General features: G+C 50.7%; 2 protein-coding genes across 4 annotated transcripts in view; one reads left to right on the top strand and one right to left on the bottom strand.

Moving 5' to 3' along the window:
* The window catches only part of TMEM255B (transmembrane protein 255B), a 48,124-nt gene extending 35,124 nt beyond the window's left edge, over positions 1-13,000 (top strand). For 2 of the 3 annotated variants that reach the window (XM_081128381.1, XM_081128379.1), the window contains one exon: positions 117-842. In XM_081128381.1, the coding sequence (XP_080984507.1) occupies positions 117-284 (168 nt within the window). In that variant the 3' untranslated portion in view covers positions 285-842. Of the gene's footprint in view, positions 1-116; positions 843-12,846 lie in introns of those variants that run through there. The other variant, XM_081128380.1, reaches the window with a different exon arrangement.
* Positions 9,647-24,556, bottom strand: part of GAS6 (growth arrest specific 6) — a 45,053-nt gene continuing 30,143 nt past the window's right edge. Inside the window, exons 7-15 of the mRNA XM_081128378.1 lie at positions 22,889-23,011; positions 21,910-22,031; positions 20,656-20,774; positions 20,104-20,293; positions 18,005-18,169; positions 16,627-16,795; positions 12,708-12,880; positions 11,251-11,479; positions 9,647-10,185 (exon numbers count right to left, since the gene is read on the bottom strand). Of these exons, the coding sequence (XP_080984504.1) occupies positions 10,031-10,185; positions 11,251-11,479; positions 12,708-12,880; positions 16,627-16,795; positions 18,005-18,169; positions 20,104-20,293; positions 20,656-20,774; positions 21,910-22,031; positions 22,889-23,011 (1,445 nt within the window). The 3' untranslated portion in view covers positions 9,647-10,030. The remainder of the gene's footprint in view (positions 10,186-11,250; positions 11,480-12,707; positions 12,881-16,626; positions 16,796-18,004; positions 18,170-20,103; positions 20,294-20,655; positions 20,775-21,909; positions 22,032-22,888; positions 23,012-24,556) is intronic.

Below are 24,556 nucleotides of genomic sequence, written 5' to 3'. Positions count from 1 at the left end.
TGGGTCTGGGGGGAAGCCTGAGCTCTAGGTGGGCTCTTTGAGGGGCGCTCCACGCGGGCTCCATGTGCGGCCGGCCCTCTCCACTGACTGAGGAAGCCTTTTCTGTTCAATTGCAGCCGTCCAGCAGCTTCCCAGCCTCGTCCTCCACTGACCTCTCTCTGTCTGAGGACACGCAGCCTCCGTCCCAGTCCAGCTCCAGCTTCGGGCTTCCGCCCAACGCCCCGCCTCTCTATACTCCAGCCCCCTTCCTCCCTGGGGAGAAGCCTCCCCCCTACGCACCATGACACAGAGGGGTAGACTGAAAAAGATTTGTTCAAAAAGCAGCCTCTACAAAGCCTGCTTCTGTGGCCAACTTCCTAGAGACACCAGAACATTTCTGAAGTCCGCCTCCTTCCCTCCCTGGGCACATCTGAGGCAAGGAGAGGCCAGGGCCAGCGGTGAGGACAGAGTCCCAGGTGACCCAGGCCCAGGCGGCACCTCTGCTTGGTCGCCTCGCCCAGCATGTAAACCAGACACCAAATAGCACTAAAATTTCTAACCGGAGCCTCCTTGCTCTGGTGTTTGTCACCACTTACAGAAAACCAAGTTTCATTTCCCTACACATGTTCATTTCCTCCTAACTAGTTAGTTATTATTATTATTTTGCAAAGGGAATATGACCTGGGGTATCCACGTGAGGATCATTTTTAAGGGAAATGTATTGAATGTTTATATATTTATGCGTGTCCCCAAGAAGGGGCAGGGTCTCCACCCCAGTGCTGTGTCCTCCTGGCATTTATTTGCTTGACCAAAAAGATGCTCTGGCTCAAATATAAAACGCTGTTTCTAAGGCCTGCAAGTTGACTTCGGTCTATGTGTCGTCTTTTACAAATCTGCCGTCACGCCTGCAGAGAGTTTTGCTGCCTGAGGCTGTGTTTCCTATTTAAGGCTTCTGGGCTTTCAACTGTAATCCTTCACAGAGTGCTCAGGAGGCCGCCTGGTCCGCTCCGTAGAGCACCCTGTATGGTCACCCCACTAGAGTGGTCGCTCCTGAGGCCCTTCAGCCAGAGCCTGGGGTGCAACTCTGCCTATTACAGACCAACAGCTATTGACCGAGGGCCCAATGTGTGCCCGCCTGCTGCCAGACACACCTGAGGCAGTCAGTGAGCACAGACCTTGGAAATGATCAAATCCTGTTGAGTGACAGGCCAGGGTCCCTAAATGACAGTCCTGGATCATTGGGGAAAAGAGTTAAGGGGTGAGGAGAGGGGAGAGGAAGAAAGGGGGGGAGCTTTTTAAAATATATATATCTTTATTGATTTCAGAGAGAGGAAAGGAGAGGGAGAGAGAGAGAGAAACATCAATGATGAGAGAGTCATTGATCAGCTGCCTCCTGCACGCCCCCGACTGGGGATGGAGCCCACAACCTGGGCACGTGCCCTGACCGGGAATCGAACCATGATCTCCTGGATCCTAGGTCAGTGCTCAACCGGTGAGCCACGTGGCGAGGGGGTGGGGGGCAGCATTTTAAGAAGACAAGGTCTCCTGCTTCCCCCCTGCTGGCTGTGACTGCAGTTCTAACAGACAAAATATTCTAAGACCTGTATAAAGATATCTCACATTTAATTTTCTGAGCACATACAATGCTTCCTGTAAAGAAGGTAAACACACATGTTCAAATCAGGAATTGACACACCTGGAATAGAGCAGACATGGGGTGAGCTGGGCCCCAGGGGTCAGGCTAATTGATCTTGGAAAGGCTGTTGATTACAGACTAGGAGCGAAAGGCTGGTCACCGGTCTGGTGAGCTGTCTTTAGTTTAGTGTGAGTACTATTTTGTTAAATCTAGACTCACGCACACTAGTGTTTTCCAGGAGAACCTGATCTGATAGTGGCCCAGTATCGTCCTGGCCTCTGCAGGATGGGGAAGGGGTGCCCCACTTCCTGTTTGCAAAGACAAGGGGTGCCCAACCTCTGGGTTCCTAAACAGTAAAGAAGGTGCTTTGTCGTTAAGAGGAAAATTCCTTTTATTAGTTGAGACCGTGGCGAGTAGGAAATGCAGCCACATGAAGGCAGACTAATGCAGTGTCAGCTTGGGAGCTGGCCATCTGACCAGGGGTCTGGGGAGCAGAAAACAGAGTGGGGGCCACTAGGCATGAAGGGCTGACCCAAGCCTCTGTCTGATACACCCAACTGTTAGTAATAATAATATGCTGGCAGAGCCACCAGCTGCCCCTGTGGCTGACACATCTGGGGTCTCACAGCAAGTACCTCAAAGAGCAACGCCCCACTGCCTGGAGTTTAAGAACCAAAAACTGTTCACGGAGGCCTTTGCAACCCAAGACACTGGACCCACTGGGGGGTTTCCTATTCCATGAGCACCTACACAGGGGAGAAAGGCTGGCCGCATGAATCCTGAGCATGCACAGAGCGCTGCTGGGCCTGTGGGGGGTGGAGGGCCATCCCCCGGGGGCTGGGGCTTGAGCGTCACCAGGGCCCAGGCTGTCCTTGTGCTAACAGCAGAGAAGCTGAGTTGCAGATCTGGCAGCGAGCCTGTGCCAACTGGACCCGGGTCATCAACCCGGAAGACACCCGGCTGCCAGAGAACACAGGGACAACCGTCGTCCTCCACACATTCCTCAGGGCTGGAGACGTGGAGCGGCGTCAGTGTTTATCCAGACTGGTCATACCAGCATCACCCAAACCCGCTTCTGTCTGTCCTGCAGTCTTTTCATTTAGCCTAGAGCCAAGACTGATAAAAAATACTAAGCTCCAAGGCCAATAATTTTGCTCTTGCCCACAAAAATGTCTTTATCCCTTGCTCCAGCCACAAAAAATGTGAACAATTCAACTTCCAATCTGGGAGTGGCTCCCACACCACCCCTGCCCCCCAGTCCCCAGGGCACCTCCCCCACCCCCTGCACACTGCAGGTACCCACGCCTGGTTCTCCTGTCCCCAGGGACAGCTTCTCCACCCCTGGCACACAGCACCTGGCCACACCCGGCTGGCAGTGTGCTCTGGCATCATTCCCCAGTGTGTGTGTGTGTGTGGGGGGGAACGACACCATCTCTGCCAAAGCCTTTGCCCCACTGCAATGGACCCTGACCTGGCTCTGCCTGAGTCTCGATGCTCCATAGGATCTGGAGCTCTGATGGGCACCACCTTGGGGTGGGTGTTCTGCTGAGTTTACTCTGCCTCATTCCTGATCACAAACAGCAGTAGGTGCTCAGGGGACCTGGGCTGGAGGCTGGGGGTGGAGGGTGGGAGGTGTCAAGGAGGCTGTTAATGGGTGCAGGGTTCCCTTGTGGTGTGATGGAAACGTTCTGGAACTAGGTAGTTAGTTGCACAACCTTTAGTGACCAAACTAAATCCCGCCAAGTTATATGCTCTTAAAGGGTGAATCTTAAAGGGTGTATATGAATTGTATCTCAGTAAGAAAAGGGTGTGACAGGAAGGCATGAGAAGCACTTAGAACAGTGCCAGGGACCAGCACATGCTCAGGTAACAAGCCAGTTGCCACCATTGTCACCGTAAAGAACGATCTCCGGCTGGGTCTCGAGCAGCCTGTAGTCCCAGCATTGCTCTGCTCTCCCCACTCCCGCCCTGTCCCAAACTTCTGCAGCCTGATCCGTCACCTCTGGGCGCGGGGATGAAAACACAAAGGTGGCAGGAGCAGAGATGCCTTCTGAATTTTAGGGGAATGCTCGGCCAAGCTGTTCTGACCCGCAGAAGGAGAAAAAAGGCCAGGGGGCAGGGCCCTCACTCAATTAGCGGCTTCTTAAGTGGCAATAGTTATATAAGTGTTTCCCAGCTCCCTTTTTCTAAAACTTGTAAATTGATGAACCAATATGGACACATCATTATCACCCATCGTCTGCAGTTTACATTAAGGTTCATTCTTGGTGGTGTACATTCTATGGGCTTGGACAAATGTATCAGGACAGGTGTCCACCATTATAGCATCATAAAGAACATTTCACTACCCTACAAATCCTTTGTGTTTCGCCTGTTCATCCCTCCCTCTCCCCTGACCCCTGGCAATAAGTGATCTTTTTACTGTCTCCATAGCTTTGCCTTTTCCAGAATGTCATATAGTTGGAACCATAGAGTATGTAGCCATTCACATTGGTTTCTTTCACTTAGTAATATGCATTTAAGGCTCCTCTGTGTCTTTTCATAGCTTGATAGCTCGTTTCTTTTTAGTACTGATAATATTCCACTGTCTGGGTGAACCACAGTTTATCCATTCACCTACCAAAGGGCATCTCGGTTGCTTCCAAGTTTGGGCAATTAAGAATAAAGCTGCTATAAACAGCCAAGTCCATGTTTTTCTGTGGGCGTAATTTTTCAGCTCCTTTGGATAAATATCAAGGAGTGTGATTGCTGGATTATATGGTGAGAGTGTTTAGTTTTGTAAGAAACCACCGTCTTCCAAAGTGGCTGCACCATGTTGCGTTCCCACCAGTAAAGAATGAGAGCGCCTGTTGCCCCGCATCTTCACCAGAATTTGGTGTTGTCAGTGTTCTGGATTTTGGTTATTCTAGTAGGTGTTTAGTAGTAGCTTGTTGTTTTAATTTACAGTTTCCCAATGAGATGTGATGTTGAATATCTTTTCATATGCTTGTCATTTGCATATTTTGCATATTTTCTTTGGTGAGGTGTCTGTTAAGGTCTTTGGGCCCATTTTTTTAACTGGGTTGTTTGTTTTCTTATTGTTGAGTTTTAAGAGTTCTTTGTATATTTTGGGTAACGGTCCTTTATCATATTTGTCATTTGCAAATATTTTCCCCTAATCTGTGGCTTGTCCTTTCATTATCTTATCAGTGTTTTTTGCAGAGCAGAAGTTTTAACTTTAATGAAGTCCTACTCATCAATTCTTTCTTTCATGGATCATGCAGGTGATGTTGTATCTTAAAAGTCATCACCACATCCAAGGTCATCTAGATTTTCTTCTATGTCATCTTCTAGGAGTTTTTTTGTTTGTTTGTTTTTATATTTAAGTCTGTGTGGTCCATTTTGAGTTAATTTTTGTGAAGGGTGTAAGGTCTGTGTCTAGATTCATTTTTTGCATGTGGATAGATGTCCGGTTGTTCCAGCACCATTTGTTGAAAAGACTGTCTTTGTTCCATTGTATTGCCTTTATGCCTTTGTCAAAGATCAGTTGGCTGTATTTATGTGGGTCTATTTCTGGACTTTCTATTCGGTTCCATTGATCAGTACTGATTACTGTAGCTTTATAATAAGTCTTGAAGTCAGGTATCATCATCCTTCCAAATTTGTTCTTGAAATTCTTGATTTTACCCTAGCCCAATTTTTAAACCTTTTCCTTTATAATTAGAGCATTATGTGTTTTATTTAAGAAATATTTCTCAACCCTGGCTGGGTAACTCAGTTGGTTAGAGCATCGTTGCAATACACCAAGGTTGCAGGTTCGATCCCCAGTCAGGTAATATACAGGAATCAGCCAATGAATACTTGGGTAAGTGGAACAACAAATTGATGTCCCCATCCCTCTCCCTCCCTTCCTCTCTCTCTCTAAAATCAATAAACTAAAAGAAGATAGAAAGAAATATTTCTCTACCCTAGGTCATAAAAATATTCTCCTATCATAGGGGTCAGTAAAGTTTTTCTGTAAAGGGCCAGATAGTATTTTAGGTTCTGAGGGTCAGTGGGTGTGTAACAACTACTCAACCCAGCCATTTTAGTACAAAAGAAGCTGTAGGTAATAGTAAATTAATTGGTGTGACTGTGTGCCAATAAAGCTTTATTAACAAAAACAAGGGAGGATCACGTTGGACCCACAGGCTATAGTTACATATTACTTTCTAAATGCTTTACAGATTATTTTCAGACTTAAATATATACTTTACCTGGAGTTAACTCTCTGTGTGATATGAGTTAGAGGTCAAATTTCCTTTTTCTAAAATGTGGTGGTTTTCAACAGGGATGATTTTTCACCCAGGGACATCTGACAATGCCTGGAGACATTTTTGATTGTCATAAGTGTGTGTGTGTGTGTGTGTGTGTGTGTGTGTGTGTTGGGTGGGGAGATGTACTACTGATATCTTATGTGTAGTTGTCAGGGATGCTACTAAATGACCCAAATGCACAGAATAGCCCTCCACACAAAATGACATTCTCAATCAATAGTATCCTATAAACAACCACAAAGAACAAAAACAAATTTTTACTGTTCTTCTATTAAAAAAAAAACTCCAAAATAAACTCAGAACATAAATGTGTCAATAGCATAATCCACTCCCTACTCCATCACCACACATTCAACCAAATCATCTACTCTCTTACTCTATAGAGCACACTCAGAATCCTCCTCCCAGTTCCAGCTCCATAGTGCACACTCAGAATCTTCCCAGCTCCATCTCCATAGAGCACACTCAGAATCCTCCTAGCTCCATCTCCATAGAGCACACTCAGAATCCTCCCAGCTCTATCTCCACAGCTCACACTCAGAATTCTCCCAGCTCCAGCTCCATAGAGCACACTCAGAATCCTCCCAGCTGCAGCTCCGTAGAGCACACTCAGAATCCTCCCAGCTCTATCTCCACAGCTCACACTCAGAATTCTCCCAGCTCCAGCTCCATAGAGCACACTCAGAATCCTCCCAGCTCCAGCTCCATAGAGCACACTCAGAACCCTCCCAGCTCCAGCTCCATAGAGCACACTCAGAACCCTCCCAGCTCCAGCTCCATAGTGCACACTCAGAACCCTCCCAGCTCCAGCTCCATAGTGCACACTCAGAACCCTCCCAGCTCCAGCTCCATAGTGCACACTCAGAACCCTCCCAGCTCCAGCTCCATAGTGCATACTCAGAATCCTCCCAACTCCATGTCCATAGTTCGCCTTCAGAAGATATGGAACTGTCTGTCACAGCCTCCTCTGCAGCCAGATACTGGACTGAACTGGATAGTGGCGAGGATGCCAACCTGGCTGGCAAAGCTGGGAAATGTATTGAGGGATTTAGCTCTATACTTGCTATAAGCTTTTTCTTGGCAGTAGTTAGAATAACCTCAGGCACCCAGGGGAAGTCTAAGGAAACCACACCAGGAAACAGATGTGTTGCCTAGCTAGCCCTGGACAGAAGGTGAACCCAAGGTAGGCAGAAAGCCTCTAAGATGTTGGCCTCTGTTGTGTGTCTCTGTGGAGGTTCCAGAGTGACCAGTCCCAGAGCTCAGCATGTGCCCTTCCTGCTCTTGGCTCTTATGGCTTTCTCAAGAGAATTGGGGCTGGCCAGAGGAGACTCCTAGCCGGCCAGGAGAGCATTCCACAAGAACATTCCAGAACCGCCTCCACAGTGAACGACAATCAGAGAGCACCATGGGGAACGCTGCAGTGACAGGGTTGAGAAAGGAATCAGGCCCCCAAAGTGGCTTTGGGCTCCTGTAGCTTTGTGAGGCCAGAGGGTGGGCAGCAGGGGTGGAGCTATGCTTCCCACACTTCTCAGAGCTCTGCTTAGCAGGCTCTGGGGAGCCATCAGGGTTGGGGTGAGACCTCCTGCTTATTGAGCAAAAGGCGTCCCTGCCTGGGTCCTCCTGGTCAACACCAGAGTCCCCCGGAACTGGGGCCTCATGCCCCAGATGGATAGCCTGAGGCTATATCCTATCATTCCAAGCCCTGGCCTGACCAGCTCAGCCCAACCAGGCCATCTGCCCATCCCAGAGCCAGCACAAGGTGCCTGGGTTTGGGGTCCACTTGTAGTGTGAACTGGCACACACATCCACCTGGATCACAGACTGGGGGGGAGGGGGGGGAGACCCACAGAGCCTGGAGAAGAGGCTAGGTGAGGACCATCCTTCCACATAGGCCCTCTGCTCATGATGGACATTTCATGAGGACACGGTTGGTTGAATGGCTCAGGGACTGCCTGACATGTGCTCTCTGAGGCCCCAAATGTCTCCTGCATCTTTGATTCCTCATGCACCGATGTGGAAAATTACCTGAAGAACCTTAGACTAGTTTTCTGAAGTCCTGAGTCAGCAAAACTTCCACCCAGATGCTGCTTAAAGTTTAGGGAGAGCAAAAGCCAGGACACAGCCAGCACAGCCTGAGCGAGCTGCGCTGAAACCCTATGGTGGCCCAGGTGGACATGGTGCAGGACATACACATGGGGTTGCAGGACAGGCAGGGAAGTAGGAGCCCCAAAGACAGGTGAGTTTGCCAAGGACCCATGGTGACCCTCAGTGGAGTGGACCCTGGCTACTCGAGCCAGCCCTGTTGGGACCTGGGGGCTTAAGCACCTCTGCTTTCATGTGTCCTTGCCAAGATACCTTTGCACCTTCATGCCTCAGTATGGTCATCTTTGAGGTAAGCTTGGCCCAGGGAGGTCCCTCTTGATGGGTGTCTGTGATTGCCAACTCTCCCCTGTGTGATGGGGATCCTTGCCCCTTAAAGGGTGTGCCAGCCCTCTGGTGAAAAGGGACAATTGCTTCCTCCCACATGGGTGCACTTGGGGTCGTTACACCTTGCCAACCCAGCCAGGCGACCCAGCCGGGCGACCCAGCCAGTTGGGGCCTCTGATGCAGTCCTCGGGGCCATTCCCATTTTTCTCAGAAATCCAGAGGGGTGTTTCTCCTCCTCCGTGGTGCCACACCCACTTTGCTTTTCATGTGTTATTTAGCTGGGGGTGGATTCTTCAGGCTTCCATCCTCCTTTCTGAACCCTGCTTATCTTTGAGTCAAGCTGTGACTTATAAACTCACACTCAGCAGCCAGGATGCAAAGACACTGAAACCTAACCGGCTTGATTCTGTGCTTGGCTAAGGTGGCTTTTAGGGATTAACTCCATAATGATGAAATGACGAACCTGTGGAACACTCTGCTGCCATCTGAGGAACAGGACCTGAAAGTAAACAACCCAAACCTGCCCTACTGCCTCAGACCATACACTGGGGTTTGGTATTTAAAAAAAGAAAAAAAAAAGAAGAATCTTAGTCATTGAGTACAGCCCCCAGCAGATGCCGAAAACTTCTCTGGGACCCTCTGCTTGAATGCCGACTGCGATGGCACTACTGGCTGTGGGGCATGTGCCCCCTCCCCTACAGTCACATCAGGCAGAGAATGGACATGTCCCACAGTAACCTCCAACCTTGGGCCTTGGCCTCCCCCTCAGGACCGCAGGCCTTGGTGACCTCCACCGTGTGTCTGGTGGCTCCCAGCACCCCACACGTGTTTTCCACACAGCTGGTGTTGTCATTGCCCCTCTTAGAGTCAGCGTGTGAGGACTGTCTACTCCACCCTCACAGACCAGAAGCTGAGGCTCAGGGGGAGCTGTAAGTGGGACCGATCTCCCGGTTCCATTTCAACCCTGCTCTCAGCCTCAGAGAAAATGTGAGGCTGAGGGATGAAGGAGAAATGAGCAGGGGCCAACCCTGTGCCTTTATTTACTCACCACTGCCCAGCTTGGGAGGGGTGCCCGGGGGCAGCCTGCCTCTTCCTGAGGGAAGTGGGTGCATTGCTTACACAGTGGCCAGCTCCACTAAGGACTGGAAACTCAGGTGGGCGCTGGGGAGATTCCGGGGAGTGGGCAGAAGTGACCTTCATGCACAAGGCCTCCCTCGGCCTCAGACCCATGGTGAGTTCTTCCTTCAGTCTTTTTACCCCTAGCTGTTGAGCACTAAAGATGCAAGGAGCAGACTGCTCACACAGAGTTACAAAGGTTTCTGTAAATATTTTATTTTTCTATATTTTTAGGTCAGAAAGAAGCATTTTGTAATAAAAATAACAGAATTATGTTCCTGGGTCCCCTTGGCTTGTGCAGGCCTCCCTCCTCCACCCTCAGGTCGGCTCCTTGGAGCCCAGCTGCACGCAGGACACTCTGGGGCTCGGGGTGTGTTTCTGGGTCATTAACATTAGTCTTCTCAACTATTTACACTTATATTACAAGATAAAGGTCTCAAAAGAAACTCAGCTCGCGAGGATTCAGTGTTTGGGGAGCTGCTCGCGTGGGGTGGGCTGGGGTGCCTTCCCTTTTCGCTTGTTTTGAAAAGGAAGCGTGGAGCGCTTTGCGGCCTCTCATCCTGCAGCAGCGATCAGTCTAGGGGGCAGCCTGCTTGACCGGAGGACAGGAGTGTGACGTGATGTCGCTGTGCTTATAGGCGGCCTCGTCCAGGTCCAGCGCCTTCTGGTTGACCTCTAGCGTCATGCAGCCGCGGTAGAAAGCTGTGACTGGCGCTGAGGTCACCGGCACATCTGGGCCAGCGGGGAAAGAACAAACACCGTCTTAGGAGGCTGGGCTCCCCACCCTGGCATCCCCCGCCGCAGCGCTCACTGGCACCGTGGGTCCCTCTCAGTCCCTGGCCTTCCTCCTCAAGGGCACTGTTTCCTTTGCTTTCAGAACACTGCCATCCCGGCTGGGCCACGTGCTCACAGGCAGGCACTAAACATCTGCCAGTCAGGCTTTGGCAAGAAGCCCCCATTGCCCCCCAAGGAAGTACACACAGATAGTCAAGTCTGTTAAATAAATATTACCTTCTTCTTGGCCCAAATGAATCATCCATGCTGCAGGGCTTCCTGGCCTTCTCGCACCCTCTTCAAATCTTTGTTTATTAAAACTAAATGGAGTTTGTGTCTGGTAGCCAAGACAGAAACCTTGCTACCCGAGGCAAGTGACAACCTGCACTGAGCCACGGGAGCCAACAGAGACTGGCTTATGTAACAAGCACCTGGCTCTCATCTGTCTTTTTACGACTTTGCCCCGATCCCTCGGCTTATTACAGGCAACATGAGCAAGGACACTCTCCATCTGATCAGAAACAGATCCCACCCCGTCTGTAGGAGGCAGCTGTGTGCTGGCCCTCCCTGGACTCGGATGGGCTGGTGGTTACTCTGTTCACTGCTGTGGTGGCTGGGCCCCAGGACTCAGCGGGGAAGGAAGGCCCAGGGCACTGGGGCACCTGGCTCCAGTCTGGCCCTGGGTCAGCTGGGCCTTCCCATGGGCCTTGGCCAGAGTCACTGTCTGACGCATGCTCAGCTGGGTGCTCCTGGAGGATGCAGGGGAGGTGGGGCAGGTTCAGGCCGACACTTGTTCCCAAGGAGCATGTTCTCAACCTCAACCAATAAGCTCTAGGCTGGTGTTCACGAAAGTGAAGACATCGCAATGCCAGCCAATAAACCTACCTATATTTTCTCTAGCTCTAAAACAAAAGTCCATCTCAGTACAGAAACTCCCAGGCTCAGTTTGGGGTAAGGAAGGTGGGGATGGTCAGAGTGGCCAGTGCCCCCACCTCTCAGCATGCAGCCCACAGGGAGTCCTACCTGGCAGTCCCCCGATGAAGGTGAGCAAAGGGCCCTGTAGGTGCCTCCCGAGGACGGCCAGCTTCTCCTGCAGCTCTGCAGGGCTCACTTCACTCTGGCCTTTGGTGCCGTCAACAGCCAGGGTGGCCCCACCCTTCTTCACAGAGACGGTCACCACGTGTTCTTGGCTGTCACAGACCTTGATCTCCATGAGGGCTAGGGTGACATTCTCCACAGCCAAGACGACCAGCTGCAGGGGAGAAGCACACCTGAGCACCCAGGGGTGGGGGAAGCACAGCCCTGCAACTTAGACTGTGTGCCCTGTCCTGGGCTAGAGGCCTGCTGGTCTTCCCCATGCTCCTTGGTGGCACTGATCTCCTACGGGCTGGGAGGTACCCCAGGAAGCCACCAACACAGAACAGCAAGGGTGGGCAGCAAGCATGAACATTCCAGCAGGCAGCTGGGCCCTGCAGCCGGGGTGCTCATGCCGGGCAGAACATGCCTCTGACAACGTAGGTCAGAAACACAATCTGACAGCACAGAACAGAAACACTCTCTAGACCATGGGCCAGAAACACACTCTGACAGAACAGAAACTATGGCACAGGACATCTTGCCCTCTCCTCCTTCACTCTCCCCGCCTGGTGGTCACGACAGCTGTTTATTCCAAATGCCGGGGACAGGTGTAAAAGTGCACCTGTGCCTTGGTGGTGGTGAGTGAGTCTGGGCGTAAACCAAACCATTTAGTGCCTAGTCCTGGTCAGCGGAGAAGCTTGACTGCCTCTGAGAACAGGCTGGCTGGTGAACCTGTACTCCTTTGGGTCAGCCATGCTTTCCCCCTTTGCACAGATGTGAGAGAATAAAACCTATTTCTAGTACCTGTCAGTTGTTCTCTAAGAAAACAGTAAGTCCAAAGGCCAGAGATAGTTAAGATCCAGGAGACAGTAGGAAGTGGTGGGGACTGAGTCAAAGTGGAGAGGGCAGGCTGTGTCTAGGGCCAGCTGTACTCAGAGCTCTGCCTCTGTCACCCAGGGAACAATGTTCTCAGGTCTGGGCTGTGTTTGCAAATATGACTTTCTAAGAGAAACTGGAGATCTGAATTTGTTAGTGAAATCGTTAGACTTAAACATGAGCAACTAATTCAAATAGTTCTATATCGCAGAGCTGGCCAAGGGTATAGGTGGGAAAGTCACCCCACCGCACAACTGGCTCGAAGGCCCCTGACCTCCCCAGCCCACAACGGCTTAAATGGACAACTGTGTCAGGCGATCTGTGTCAACAGTGTCCCCAAGCCAAGCACGGCTGGTTAGACTATGGTGAGAGACGTGTGAGGGTGGGACAAAACTTCCAGAGACAGGGAAGGGGTGAACTGACCCCGGGAAGGGCAGTTGGGGACCCCGAAGGCAGATAGCCCCAAGGGCTGTTTGTTGGACGCTAGGGCAGCCCCTCCATCCTCGGGGCAGGATAGTGAGTGGTACCTGTTTTTTGAGCTTCTTGGTGGAGTGGTAGTCGACCAGGGCCACAGAGAGGGTGACAGTGTGGTCATCACCCACCAGCGCAAACAGCACCCCTGTGTCAGTGGCAGGGCGGATCCGAGCCATGACCTCTATTTCCCAGGTGGTTTCGGTCCCGACGTCTGCGGATGTACGTGCTGCGATGAAGGCGGCGCATCAAGAGGCCATACAAACGAGGGAAAGGTGGGAGTGAGCGGAGAACACCCGCAGCAGCTCCCGACCCTGCCTTGGCGCTGCGGAGGCAGCTGGGAAGCCAAACAAGAACTCGATGCGGAGCTTTTAGGAATCCATCATTCACTGTTTGAGCCAACGGACCATAGCTGGGAAGTGACAGGACAACTCGGGCACTTGATTCAAGCTCCACCCACAGTCAAAAGGCACTGGGGCCACCCGAGGATGACTGCTGCCTTCCTGGCCATGCCAGTGCTCTCATCTCCCAAATACCCCTTCGAGTGACCATAAGACCGCAGACCTGCTGGGACAGCAGGTGCAGGTGCAGGCGTGCCATGTGGGCCATGGACATCCACCTCCCCTGGGCTCTCTCACTTCCTCTCTTGCAGGACTCAGCTCTTTCCACAGAACCTGTTGGGAGTTTCACAGCCCTCAATCCCCAGGAAGCACTACAAGGCTGGAAGTACTTTGAAGAGTTTAAAATGCAATGCAAATAGAAGCTGCCACGAGCATCACCTCAACAGACCATACACAATTGTGTATTCTGTGTTGCAAATATTTTACTATTCCAATGCTTCAGTGGAGTGACTTTTATTTAGATACATTATATATCAAATAGAAGTGATATGATATCATATATAATGCATCTAAATGAAAAATGTGTACAGTATCTGTCTACATCTTACACAAACAGTTCCAAAAACCACATTTTAGTAGGAAGAGCTAGATCATGGTTCTTTGAGGGCCATGTTTCCCCTTATGTTTGAGTCACCTGCTGATGAAGAAGCCAGAGAAAGCCTCTGCCCTCTTAAGTGTTTCTATCTCACAAGAACTTGAAATCCTGATGAAGGAGAGATGTTCAGGTAGAATGACACTGAAGCAACATCTGCACCCATTCAAGCTCAGGTCAGGGTTACCACAAGGGTGAATCATGACACTGGTTTCTGTCTCCTCCCCACTGGATTGTGAGCTCCTCAAATTATCTGTGGGTCCCATCCCTAAATGGGGTCTACTATGGTCAGTTCTCAATAATTGTTCATTGAATTGAATGCACACAGATTTAAAAAATAACTATATGTACATATATATATACATATTTATATACATATATATATAAACTGTATTCCTCTGTTGCCAAGTTTTCCCTTTATTTGTGAAGGAAGAGAGAATAGTGTTCTCTGGCATATAGGTTTCCCCTCTGATGGGTCTGGGGATTTGGCTGGTTGTGAGAGCATTTTTACAGGCACCAGTGCCTCAGCTCTCCTTGGGAAGTTTCCTCAGGCACAGGATGGGATCTCTACACACCCTGCCCTGCCCCGGTCTTCTCAGACCTCAAGACCTAATGAGTCCAAACCAACTTTGAACTACTGCAGAGTGAAAGAGCACAGAACCTACAATTTCCCAATGAGTCCTTTCTGTGTTATAAATTGGACATTAATGGCAGAGTTCAAGATTTATTAAAAATGCAGATTCTAAATACCATTTGGACTTTGCTGTCACAGAACTTACAGATCAAATCCAAACAGCAGAGATGGTGAGCAGACTGTGACGTGTATGGTAATGGGAGCATTTGTGGTCATTGGAGATTATACCTGTGATGTCTCTGTTACACCATGAAAAATGTTTATAATATTAAGTGAAAAAAGAACTAAATGTTTTAAATCATGTGATTTGACATTAAACATTATAATGACGCCCTAGCTTTGTATGTATAAAGATGAAGTCTAAAGGAACAATGTATGTGTTATATTAGGAGGTGCAATTAGGAGTGAATGGTTCTTTTCTCCAAAAGATCTTTACTGACATAGTAATGCTCTGACAATTAAAACAAAGATACCAAGGGGGGTGATGATACATGGTCCTGAGAGGATGGGCTGTCCTGCTAAGGAGGGAGGAGCAGGTCTCCTGTCCTCCGAGCTGGACGGGCCCTCCTTGAACTTGGAGGTCCCACTGGGTACCAGAGGTGACATGTGGAGCTGAGGTGTGGAGGGAGCACGCTGCCTGCCCTGGGCTCATGAGCAGGGGGAAGACCAAGTGTGGGCATTGAACCATAAAGGGCTCAGAGTTTAGGGACGGAGAGGGGCTGGGCCACCCCAGTGGGACTCTTGCAGGGAGAGAATGAAGAGAGAGGCAGGGCAAAGCCAGAAATGGCCCCAGGAGAGATGGCCATTGCAGCAGCGCTGGGGTCCTGGGCAGCTGTGGGCCATGGAAAAGGGAGCACGAGGAATCCTCACAGAGCCTGCCTGGGCCAGGGCATGAGCCAGGAGCCAGCGAGACTCAGGAAGCACCCGTAAGAGCAATCAGACAGAGAAAGCTGGGTTCCATGGCGGGTTCCAGGGGGCTTGTGAACCTGCCCGTAGGGCTTGCACAATTCTATGCATGTGTCTTTTCCTGGGCCAGGACATACGGCTCTCCTAGCATTCTCAAGCTCAAAGCCACTCAGGTCTATGAACCCAGGCATAGTGATGATTAAGGGCTCCAACTGGTATATGCTCAAGAAACAAAGGATAATTTTAACTCTACCTAAGGAGATGATTAGGGAAAGTCTTGTGAGTCCAGAGTCAAACAACAGAATTTCTTAGCCACCTACCACCCATCTAAATCATTCATGCAACGTCCTCATTACAGCGTTTCTATCATTGGACAATCAGTAATGAAATTTGGAATGTTAATTCATTTCCTGTAAGATTTATGCTTAAGTGAATGCTCAATTGTCAGCATGTGAGGATTATTTGTTTTTACTGTAAATTTTCACTAATTTGATAATAAAAGGAAAGAGATGAATGAGTTGCATTTTGTTTTAAGAGATTAAAGACCCTGTTTACAGAAGCCAGGAGGGCCTCTGGGCTGACCCTCTGCAGCTACACTCACTTCCCAGACCATTGTTACTGATGGGCAAGGGATTCCCAGCTAACCTCAGGCCCCAACCCTCAATATCCCCACACACAACTGTGTGTGCAAACAGTGTCAGAGCCCCAGCTGGCCACACCTGCCTCCCCCCTGGTCTGCCCATCTCCCGCCTTCTTCCTGCTGGGTTTAGATATCGAACACCAGCTTCGAGCTTCGTGTTCCTTTCGCATGGGCTTTCTCTCTCCAGGTACAAATGAAAAGCTCCTTTGTTGCTTTCAACACTGGCTTGTTGAGCCTCAATTCTTTTGACAATGTCAGCCTCCTTGGCAGGGTTCCGGGGCTGGGCCACCGGCTTCTATTGGTCCTAGATGGCCCCCTCCTTCTCTGGTTCTTCTCTTTCTTTTAAAACTCGAATGAGCCACACTGTGATTTTTAAGATACTGCCCCCTTTTTGCTCCTCATGAGTCTTTGGAGATTGCAATGTCAAGTACATTCTAGCAGCTTCTCCATCCACTGGGACAAGCCCTAAGCCCATCTTGTCATGCCCACCTAAGCAAAAGGTTCTAAACTCAGAACCTTTTGCAAAGTGCCCTCTTAGAACCTTCTGATCCTGCCCAGCTTCCCCATCTCAGCCACCACAGCATCTGCAGTGGGTCCTGTCTTCTCTCCATTGGTCATCTCTTCCTCACTGGCTAACTCACTGCCCTCACCCCGCTGCCTCCTGTCCCACAGCCCATGGTGGGCCCAGCTTATCCCTGACACTACCATCCTAGGTAAGAAGCTGTTTCTTGGTTTTTCTACTGTTTAGTAGATTGGCTTAATGCGCAGCTACAGCCAACCCAGCCTAGGAGCTGAGACTCACCATAATCAAGGCTGTAGAAAGCAAACCCATTCCCAGGGTAGAAGGATCCTTTCTCTGTCACAGAGAAGCACTGCATTTTTGTGTTCATTTTTACTGTTTCTTGGATGGTGATGTCTTCACCGTTCATCAGGTTCCAGCTCCTCATGCAGCCATCCAGGCGGGGGTTTATCTAGAAAGAGAGAGACATCCCAGTGGCTTCCTCGGAGCCACACAGGCTCCCAGATACCCTGATGACAGACCACGTGGCTGCTGCCAACTCAGCAGATGAACATGATACTCTCTGAGCATGTGGAAATCTACCGCAAAATGGCCAAATCCAACTTGTGGAGGTGATTTGTTTCCCAAAGGGGCACTGTCCTTGACAAATGACCCATTGCAGGATACCTCTGAGTGTAGCACACGCAGTAGGCCCTCTTTCCATGCAGTCTAAAGAGAAATGTATCGTGTAGGGAACCCCACCTGCTCTCTTTGCATTGGGTGTCCCCACTTACAAAACTGAATAAAGGGCACCAGCCACACCCTGAAACGATGTGGGGCAAGGTGACACTTATACAGCAGTTGTGCCTGATATTCTTACTCGGCATCCAAAAAGCAAAGCACCTATGGATGTAAGTCCAGGGGCCAGGAATACTGATTTCAGTCCAGCCATCCACTTTCTATATGGTTTCAAGCAAATCAGGGAACCTCAGCTTTTATGTATAAAATGAGGTGACATAAGGAATGTCACTGGGTTGGAAGCCTGGAATGGGGTCTGAGACAGTAGGTCATGTGCAGGACGTCCCTCATCTACCCCCTGGAGGAAAGATAGTGCTAATACCACCCACTATTCAGAACATCGATGCACTCATGACTCATTCCTCATATCTGGCGTGGAAACCATCACTACAGTGCCAGAGGTTCCCGCCACGACATCAGCATGCTGGGAGATGGAGAAACACAGATGAGGGGCAAAGGCATGTGGTGAGGGGAAGGGTGGGAAAGGGCAGGACTTTGAACATGACCAGTACTGACCTCCCCATTAGGCCTTTTTCCCCTATGGAAATCCTGGCAGGGTTAACAACACAAATGTTCTTGGGAATTGTCCAAAAAAGTTGATTGCTCTTTTTGTTAAAGAATAATTTCATTGTGTTTTATCTCCACTGCAAAATAGACATGTTTATTATCAATTCAGAGGAATACTCAAATGAGTCTCATAGAAAGTGATGGTGAGATTAATGATATCAGCTGCACCTGCTGCTTGTTAACTTCTCGAAAACTTTACCTTTCTCCGGGTCCTTTGCCAAACCTGGTTAATGCTAATCACGTAGCAGCTCACAGCTAACCCTTGTCTTCAGACCGATCCCGGGTTCTGACCCCAGGGGTGAATGATGGCACTTACAGGCTGGATGAGGTCTTTCTCCTTGAAGGGAATGCCTCCCACGGTAAGGTTGAGATGGTATAATCCTCTGTCCTGCTGAAACAGATCCCCAGCCACCACGATCCTCATAACAGCATCCTTGTTCACCTTGACGACCAGATTCTGTTCCAACTCCTCAATGGAGATCTGGAGAAAACCAGCGCTGTGAGAGGTGGGAGTGTACCTTCTGAGGGGCACCCAACCTCAGGGGGATGCTCATCACCACCTAGGACCAAGAGACACCCAACCTCAGGTTGACTACACTCATCACCTACACCTCCTCCCTGCCTCCATGTGCCCACACAGCCTCCATACAGCTGGTGGTGTGGCTCAGGCTCTGACAGGTTCCCTCCCAGCACTATTACACCCATTCCTCGTCTCCCTGCAAGGGAACCGGCTTGGCACCATTTCATCTTGTGTCTCAGAGCCCTACCCTAAACCTCAGCCAGGGAGTGGGAATTGTGACTGACATTGCTGTCCCACTGGGTCAACACTGACATCACTGCTCCACTGGGTCAGCACAGACATCATCACCACCTCATTTGGCCAGCCCTGACATCGCTGTCCCACTGGGTCAGCCCTGATGTTTCCACCCCACTAAGGTCAGCCCTGACGTTGATGCTCCCCCATTTTGGTCCAATGAAGGCAGGAAACCACATTTTATTTCTAAACCTCTAACACCTAACTCAGTGCCTGGAGTACACTGAATGCTGAATGAATATGAGTTCATTCTAAGACCTTCCATTCTTTTCTACTTTCCATGTAAAAAAATTTAAAATCTACCACTCTGTATATTGTGTATCTTCCTAATCTTCCAGAAATCTATCAATTTCCTCTTTGGCTAATGTACAGAGACATTTAGGTACCTGGGTCTGAGTTTGGTCAAAAGAGTGTGGAATCTGTATGTGGGGTGCTGCTGGGGGCAGGGACTGGTTAGAAACGGCAGAAAGGAAAGAAATCATCACTGAGCTGCCCCTGCCTCAGTGACCAGTTCCTGTCTCAGGGTGGGATGGCAGCTATGTCCACTGGCTGGTCATGCTTCCTTGGGCTTCCTCACCTCAGGAACTGTCCCCAGCCCCACCCAGGGCCCCTCAGGCCCCACAACCATGGAGTGGAACACCTGCTTCAACTCCTACAGCTGCTTCCTTCCAGATTTAGTGTTTTATCTGCAGCTCTGCTGCTTTGAAGATACTTGCACTTTAAGAGGTTAGGAAAGAAGGAGCTAAACAGTACTTGACAGGGTGGAAATATTAGCAAACACCTTCAGTGTTTTTATTCACAGAGGCTGGTGAAATTTTCCATTTTATCTTCACTTCTAAAGGAAAAGGGAACACTTTTCTTATTTCTCTTTCAAGTGTTTACTTTCAAAGGCCCACTTCCAATTAAGGAGCCTCTGAATTGTTGGAGGGAGCCTGTTGTCTCACAGGCTGCTTTGCTCCGGGCAGTGGGATACAGGACCAGGGATTGTGCTCCAAAGCCAACATCTGGGGGGACAGCTGCCTCTAGGCCCAGTCTGACCAGGACATTCTCTATAAAGAGGCACCCGAGTGTGAGGACGCCTGGATTTCAGCAGGAATAGAGCAGACTCCAGAAACTGAAGCCAGGGATGGTGTCAGTGTGTCACATCTAACCCTGCTTTACACTGACAGGTGAGCTCCTGGAGCCTGGACAGGCCACCCAGAGACAGGAGCAGGTGCCTGGAGCTTGATCAAGGTTTCTCGCTGTAGCACTATTAACAGTCTGAACCGGAGGGTTCTCTGCAGTGGGACATCCTGTGTGCTGCAGAGTATCTAGCGGCCCCCCTGACCTTGACCCAGTGTCAGGGTCCCCCAACCCCCAAACTGTCTTCAGACACAGCCAGATGTCCCCTGGTGGAACTGTTTCTGCTGAGAATCATGGCTTTCGAGATGGGAGCCACACTTTGATTACATGATGAGATGACACCCCATCAGACTAACTTCTGGGGGGGGGGTTTGTCCTGCCATGTGCAGTACCCACTAACTGTTGAGTGCTGGGGCCCTCATCCTAGGAGGCCCCAGGCCGGCCCAGGATGGGAAAAAGGGAGTGGTGGCCACACTCACCGTCTGCCACATGCCGTGGTTGATGACGGGCCCGCTGCTGGTGACGCGGCCGATGCCATGGTAGCGGAGCTGCAGCTCCAGCCGGCCGGCCCGCAGGCCCAGGACGATCCAGTTGTTGCCTTGATGGCCGCCAGCAAAGAAGAGGATGCCTTCGGGGTCAAAGGTCCTGAAGTCAAACTCGGCCACCAATCTGAGCGCCAGCACCGAGAAACAAAGTGGTTACATGCAGGTCGGTGGCTCTCGGCCTCCTTCCCTGAGAGCTCAAACTGGACTCAGGAAGACAAGCAGGGAAGCAGGCCGGCGTCAGGTCGCAAATGCAGGCCAGGCCCGCCGCAGGCACCCAGGGCAGAGTTCCCATGGCAGGGGTCCTGCTGGTGCCAAACCAGATCCCAGCACTGAGACCATGCTTTGGCTGCATCCGTGCCAAGGCTGAGCTGATAGCCAGGACTGTTCTGGGTGTCGCCCTGGAAACACGGGGAGTGGGGCCATCAGACGGCCATCTCCCTGGGGACCTGCTGGGGCTGCTTTGCGTTGTGTAAGCCACTTTCTCACCTCGTGGGCTGCAACCTTTTGAAGCGCAGTCTGATCACTGGTGTTCCACTGAACATGCGGCCCAGGTACAAGGACTTCACACTTTTGGCCACATTGAAAGGTACACAGGGCAAAATGTCCTGTCAGAATGGGAATGCAAGTGTCATGTAGGGGCATGCCCTGGTTCAGCCCTTCTTCCAGTTACGAAGGGCCTGTCCTGACACAGGACCGGCCCTCTGTGTCCTGCCACACACCCTGCCCAGTGAGGGCCCCTGGCATGCACCCAGGAAGTGCTTGGGTGCCAGGGCTGGGTTCTTGCTGAAGCCCCCAGAGATTCTGTGATAACCCACCCACCATGTGGGGGCTTCCAGGTAAGGGTGGACTCGGGTCTCTCCAGAAGCCTGGGGCTCCTATGCTTACGGCTGGATACCCTACAGTGCTTTTCCCTGCTGTGCCACTGCCCTCCTTCCCTGCTAATGTTCCTTTTCCTCTTATTGTTTTAAACTATGAAATATTCCAAACCTACAGAACAGTACAGGGAATAATAAAAATCAACTACAAAATACTGTAAAATCAATAAAATATGGAGGCCTTGGAGACTGTTGTTTCTATAAAGTTGCCATCCAGTAACATTGTGTTCCTGATGTCCTGGCAATCTTTAAAACATTAGTGTTCTGATTGCTAGAATTTGTTTGTATACTTTAGCTGATTAATCAGACCATTTTTCTAGGTTTTATGTTACTTGTCTTGGTAGGCATTTCATTTTTTAAGAAAATTCTTTATGGATAATGATATGCTAATTGTGATTTTTTTAAAAAATCATCAGTTGAGCAGTATTTGGAGACTCAAGCTTCCCGGAAGCTTGTCTTGACCAGGTTAAGCGAGTCAGGTGTGCTTTGTTATTTCCTTTGTTTCCCTGGTTATTGGAAGCTGCTCTACAGTGCAGCTTCTCCACTGCCCAGAGGGACAACAGCAGCCAAGGGGACGGTCAGGGGCCAACCTGAGTCAGGAAGCACTGACTACACACCTGAGGAACCTGAGGGGGCCAGGAAATGCTCCTTACTGTGCAAACGAGTGACACTGCAGAGCCACACCACCTGGCGGGTGTGGAGTAGACAGCTGCTGTAGTGAGCTCATAGATACAACCAAACACCTGGGACGGGACAAGCACGTCTCCCATCCCACATCTCTCCCTGTGGCTCCAAGTACACTAGGCCTTTCAGCAAAAGCATTTCTCCCAGCAACCCTCCCCACCAGCTTCTAAAGCGGTGCTACCTCGCAGGTGTTCATGTCATGGGACAGCTTGAGGCCCCCACGGCCGTTGCAGTGGCAGGTGTAGGTCCCTGGGGAGTTGACGCAGGCCTGCTCGCAGCGTCCCTCTGCACACTCGTCCACATCTGTCGGCCACAAGGGAGATGTCCCCAACCTCACTTTGTGCAATTGCGTACACTTTCTCTCTGATCCCATACATGGTATGTTCACCGTGAAAATGAATTCTAGATTATGTGACTCATGAGGCACCCAACCCCAAGCCCCCATGCCCAGAGCTCCCACCCTGGCCTCAGAAGTCACACTCGGCACCCAGGCTGGGCCAGCCTCAGCCGTCTAAGCTTCCCCTGCTCTCTCCGGAGGGGAGAAGTTACTGTACAAGGTGAAGGACATTAGGACAAGCTAAGCCCACCGCATACTACCAGGTCAGTGAGCAAGCACATCTGCACAATGCTTGGCTTGAAGGCTTTGGGCAGGTTGGTGCCATGGACAGGAGTCCCTGGGGTGTTTGAGGGACTCGAGGGGTGACCCTGGAGGGGAGATGGAGAAGGGTGCAGGGGCCGAGGCCACTTATCATCTTCTTCAAGGTCTGGGTAGCCACCAGGGCACCAGGCAAGAAGCTGGTGAGAGAGAACACATCTCTCTGCACTCCCCAAGGACATGGCTGGGACTCAGCAGGGGAAGTAAGATCTCACAGGCCTGTCCCCAAATATGGCAGGTTGAACTGAGGCTGGAGAGAAGCCTCAGTCTGCCACAGGAGCACAGGGGCATTTCCTTGTGGGATCTGGTCTCTGTGTCTGTGGCATGTTGGAGAAGATGCCCAGCTGCATCAAGAAACAAGTGTGCGTGCATCTGTGTGTCGTGTGCACATGTACAATGTGTGTGCACATACATGGGCACGCTCATGCATATATAACAACGTACGTGTTCACATGCATGTAGTGCATGTATGTGTGTAGCACCTGCGGCAGCTGGGGACAGGTACCTCGGCAGGCCTTCTCCTGGGAACTGAACGCGTAGCCCTCGTCGCACAGGCAGGAATAGGAGCCTGGCAGGTTCCTGCAGTGCGCCTCCCCACAGGCATCTGCATCTGCACATTCATCTATGTCTGCAAAAAACCCAGAGTTCCACAGCTGTGTTCCAGATCGACAGGGAGGATGCCAGTCGAGGCCGCCACTAGTCAGCCAGAAATTTACTGCTGCCCTGGCTGGCAGGGTGCGAACAAGCCCGTGAGAGGCATCTCTGGTCCCAGATTCCCCTGGTCCTGCCCCAGCCCTCTTCCCTTCCATCCACCCCCACCTTCCCTCTCCTGCCTGTCCCCTTCCTTCCACCCACTGGACTTTTCGGCTCTAGGCCCAGGAGTGGGGATTGAGGGTACGGGGAATTTCTGATCAGGGTCCCAGAGAAGGTCAATTTCAGACACTGGACAGAGCACTGCTTGGCCAGAGGTATGCACAGAATTAATTCAAACAACTGCAGTACAGGAAGGTAAAAAAGTAACCCCTGGGGGCCTTGTGAGCTGCAGTCCCACCCTGCATCCCTGGAGCCCCTTGCTTCCCTCCAGGTACCCTAGGCTCATCACCACCAAGGACAGCCTCCACTCTACTCACACTGGGCTCTGTCCACTGGAAATCAAACACCCCAGTAATGACACACCATCAAAGCTCTGCCCTGATGTTTCCATCCACTCTGCCGCTTTGGCAACCAATAAGTAGAAAAACCCTGCAGTTAAAAATCTGTTCCCTTCAGCAACAGAAGGAATATCTAGAAAGTGCAATTGTTACTTCTAGAAAGTGTGGCTGTCACTTCACATAACATATGATTCCTTCTATGGCAACATAAATCCCTGTATTGGGTCCTGGCCAGTGTGGCTCAGTGGTAGAGTGTCAGCCTTCACCCTGAAGGGTCGCAGGTTTAATTCCCGGTCAAGGGCACGTACCTGGGTTGCAGGTTCATTCCTGGCCCTAGTCGGGGTGCGTGTGGGAGGTTAATCAATGTCTCTCTTATATCAACGTTTCTCTCTATATATACATATAACCTCTCTCCCTACTTCCCTCCACTCCCTCCCTCCTTCCTTCCTTCCCTTCCACTCTCTCTAAAAATTAATGGAAAAAATACCCTCAGGTGAGAATTAACAAAAGCCAAACAAAAGCCCTGTATTGAAAAGCTTCGCAACTATACATAATTTTCTTACAAAGTTAGTTTACCAATAAACACAGGCTTTCCGACATGAAAACCATTAAGACACTGCTCACAGATGTAAGGACGAGCCAACACAAATAGCACAAGCTTCCCGAGAGGAAGTGTGTGAAACCACCAGGTCTCCTGTATCAGTATTGATCTGTAGTGATGCCTCTGAACCTGTGTTTCATTTCAGGAGCCAGACTGGCCCACCCCGCCTCCGGGAACTTAGAAACCTGGCTTCCCCTCAAGTGCGGTGGTGAGTCCAGACTGGCACCAGGACACCGGGCAGAGCCCCCGGGAGCAGGGAGGAGACTGCTCTCCAGGGTGAGCACCACGCTCACACTGGGGGCCACCCTGGCTGGAGCAGGCGCCCAGCACAAAGGCTGGCTTGTCAGGGCAAACTGACCACAGCAGACAACACCCTGCTGGCCACTCCATGATGCCCTAGACGGGGGTCCTCAAACCCTAA

This window comes from Miniopterus schreibersii, assembly GCF_964146895.1.
Source record: "Miniopterus schreibersii genome assembly, chromosome: 2".
NCBI lineage: Eukaryota > Metazoa > Chordata > Mammalia > Chiroptera > Miniopteridae > Miniopterus > Miniopterus schreibersii.
Note: the sequence above shows the minus strand (reverse complement) of the source record. Positions and strands in the feature narration are given on the sequence as shown.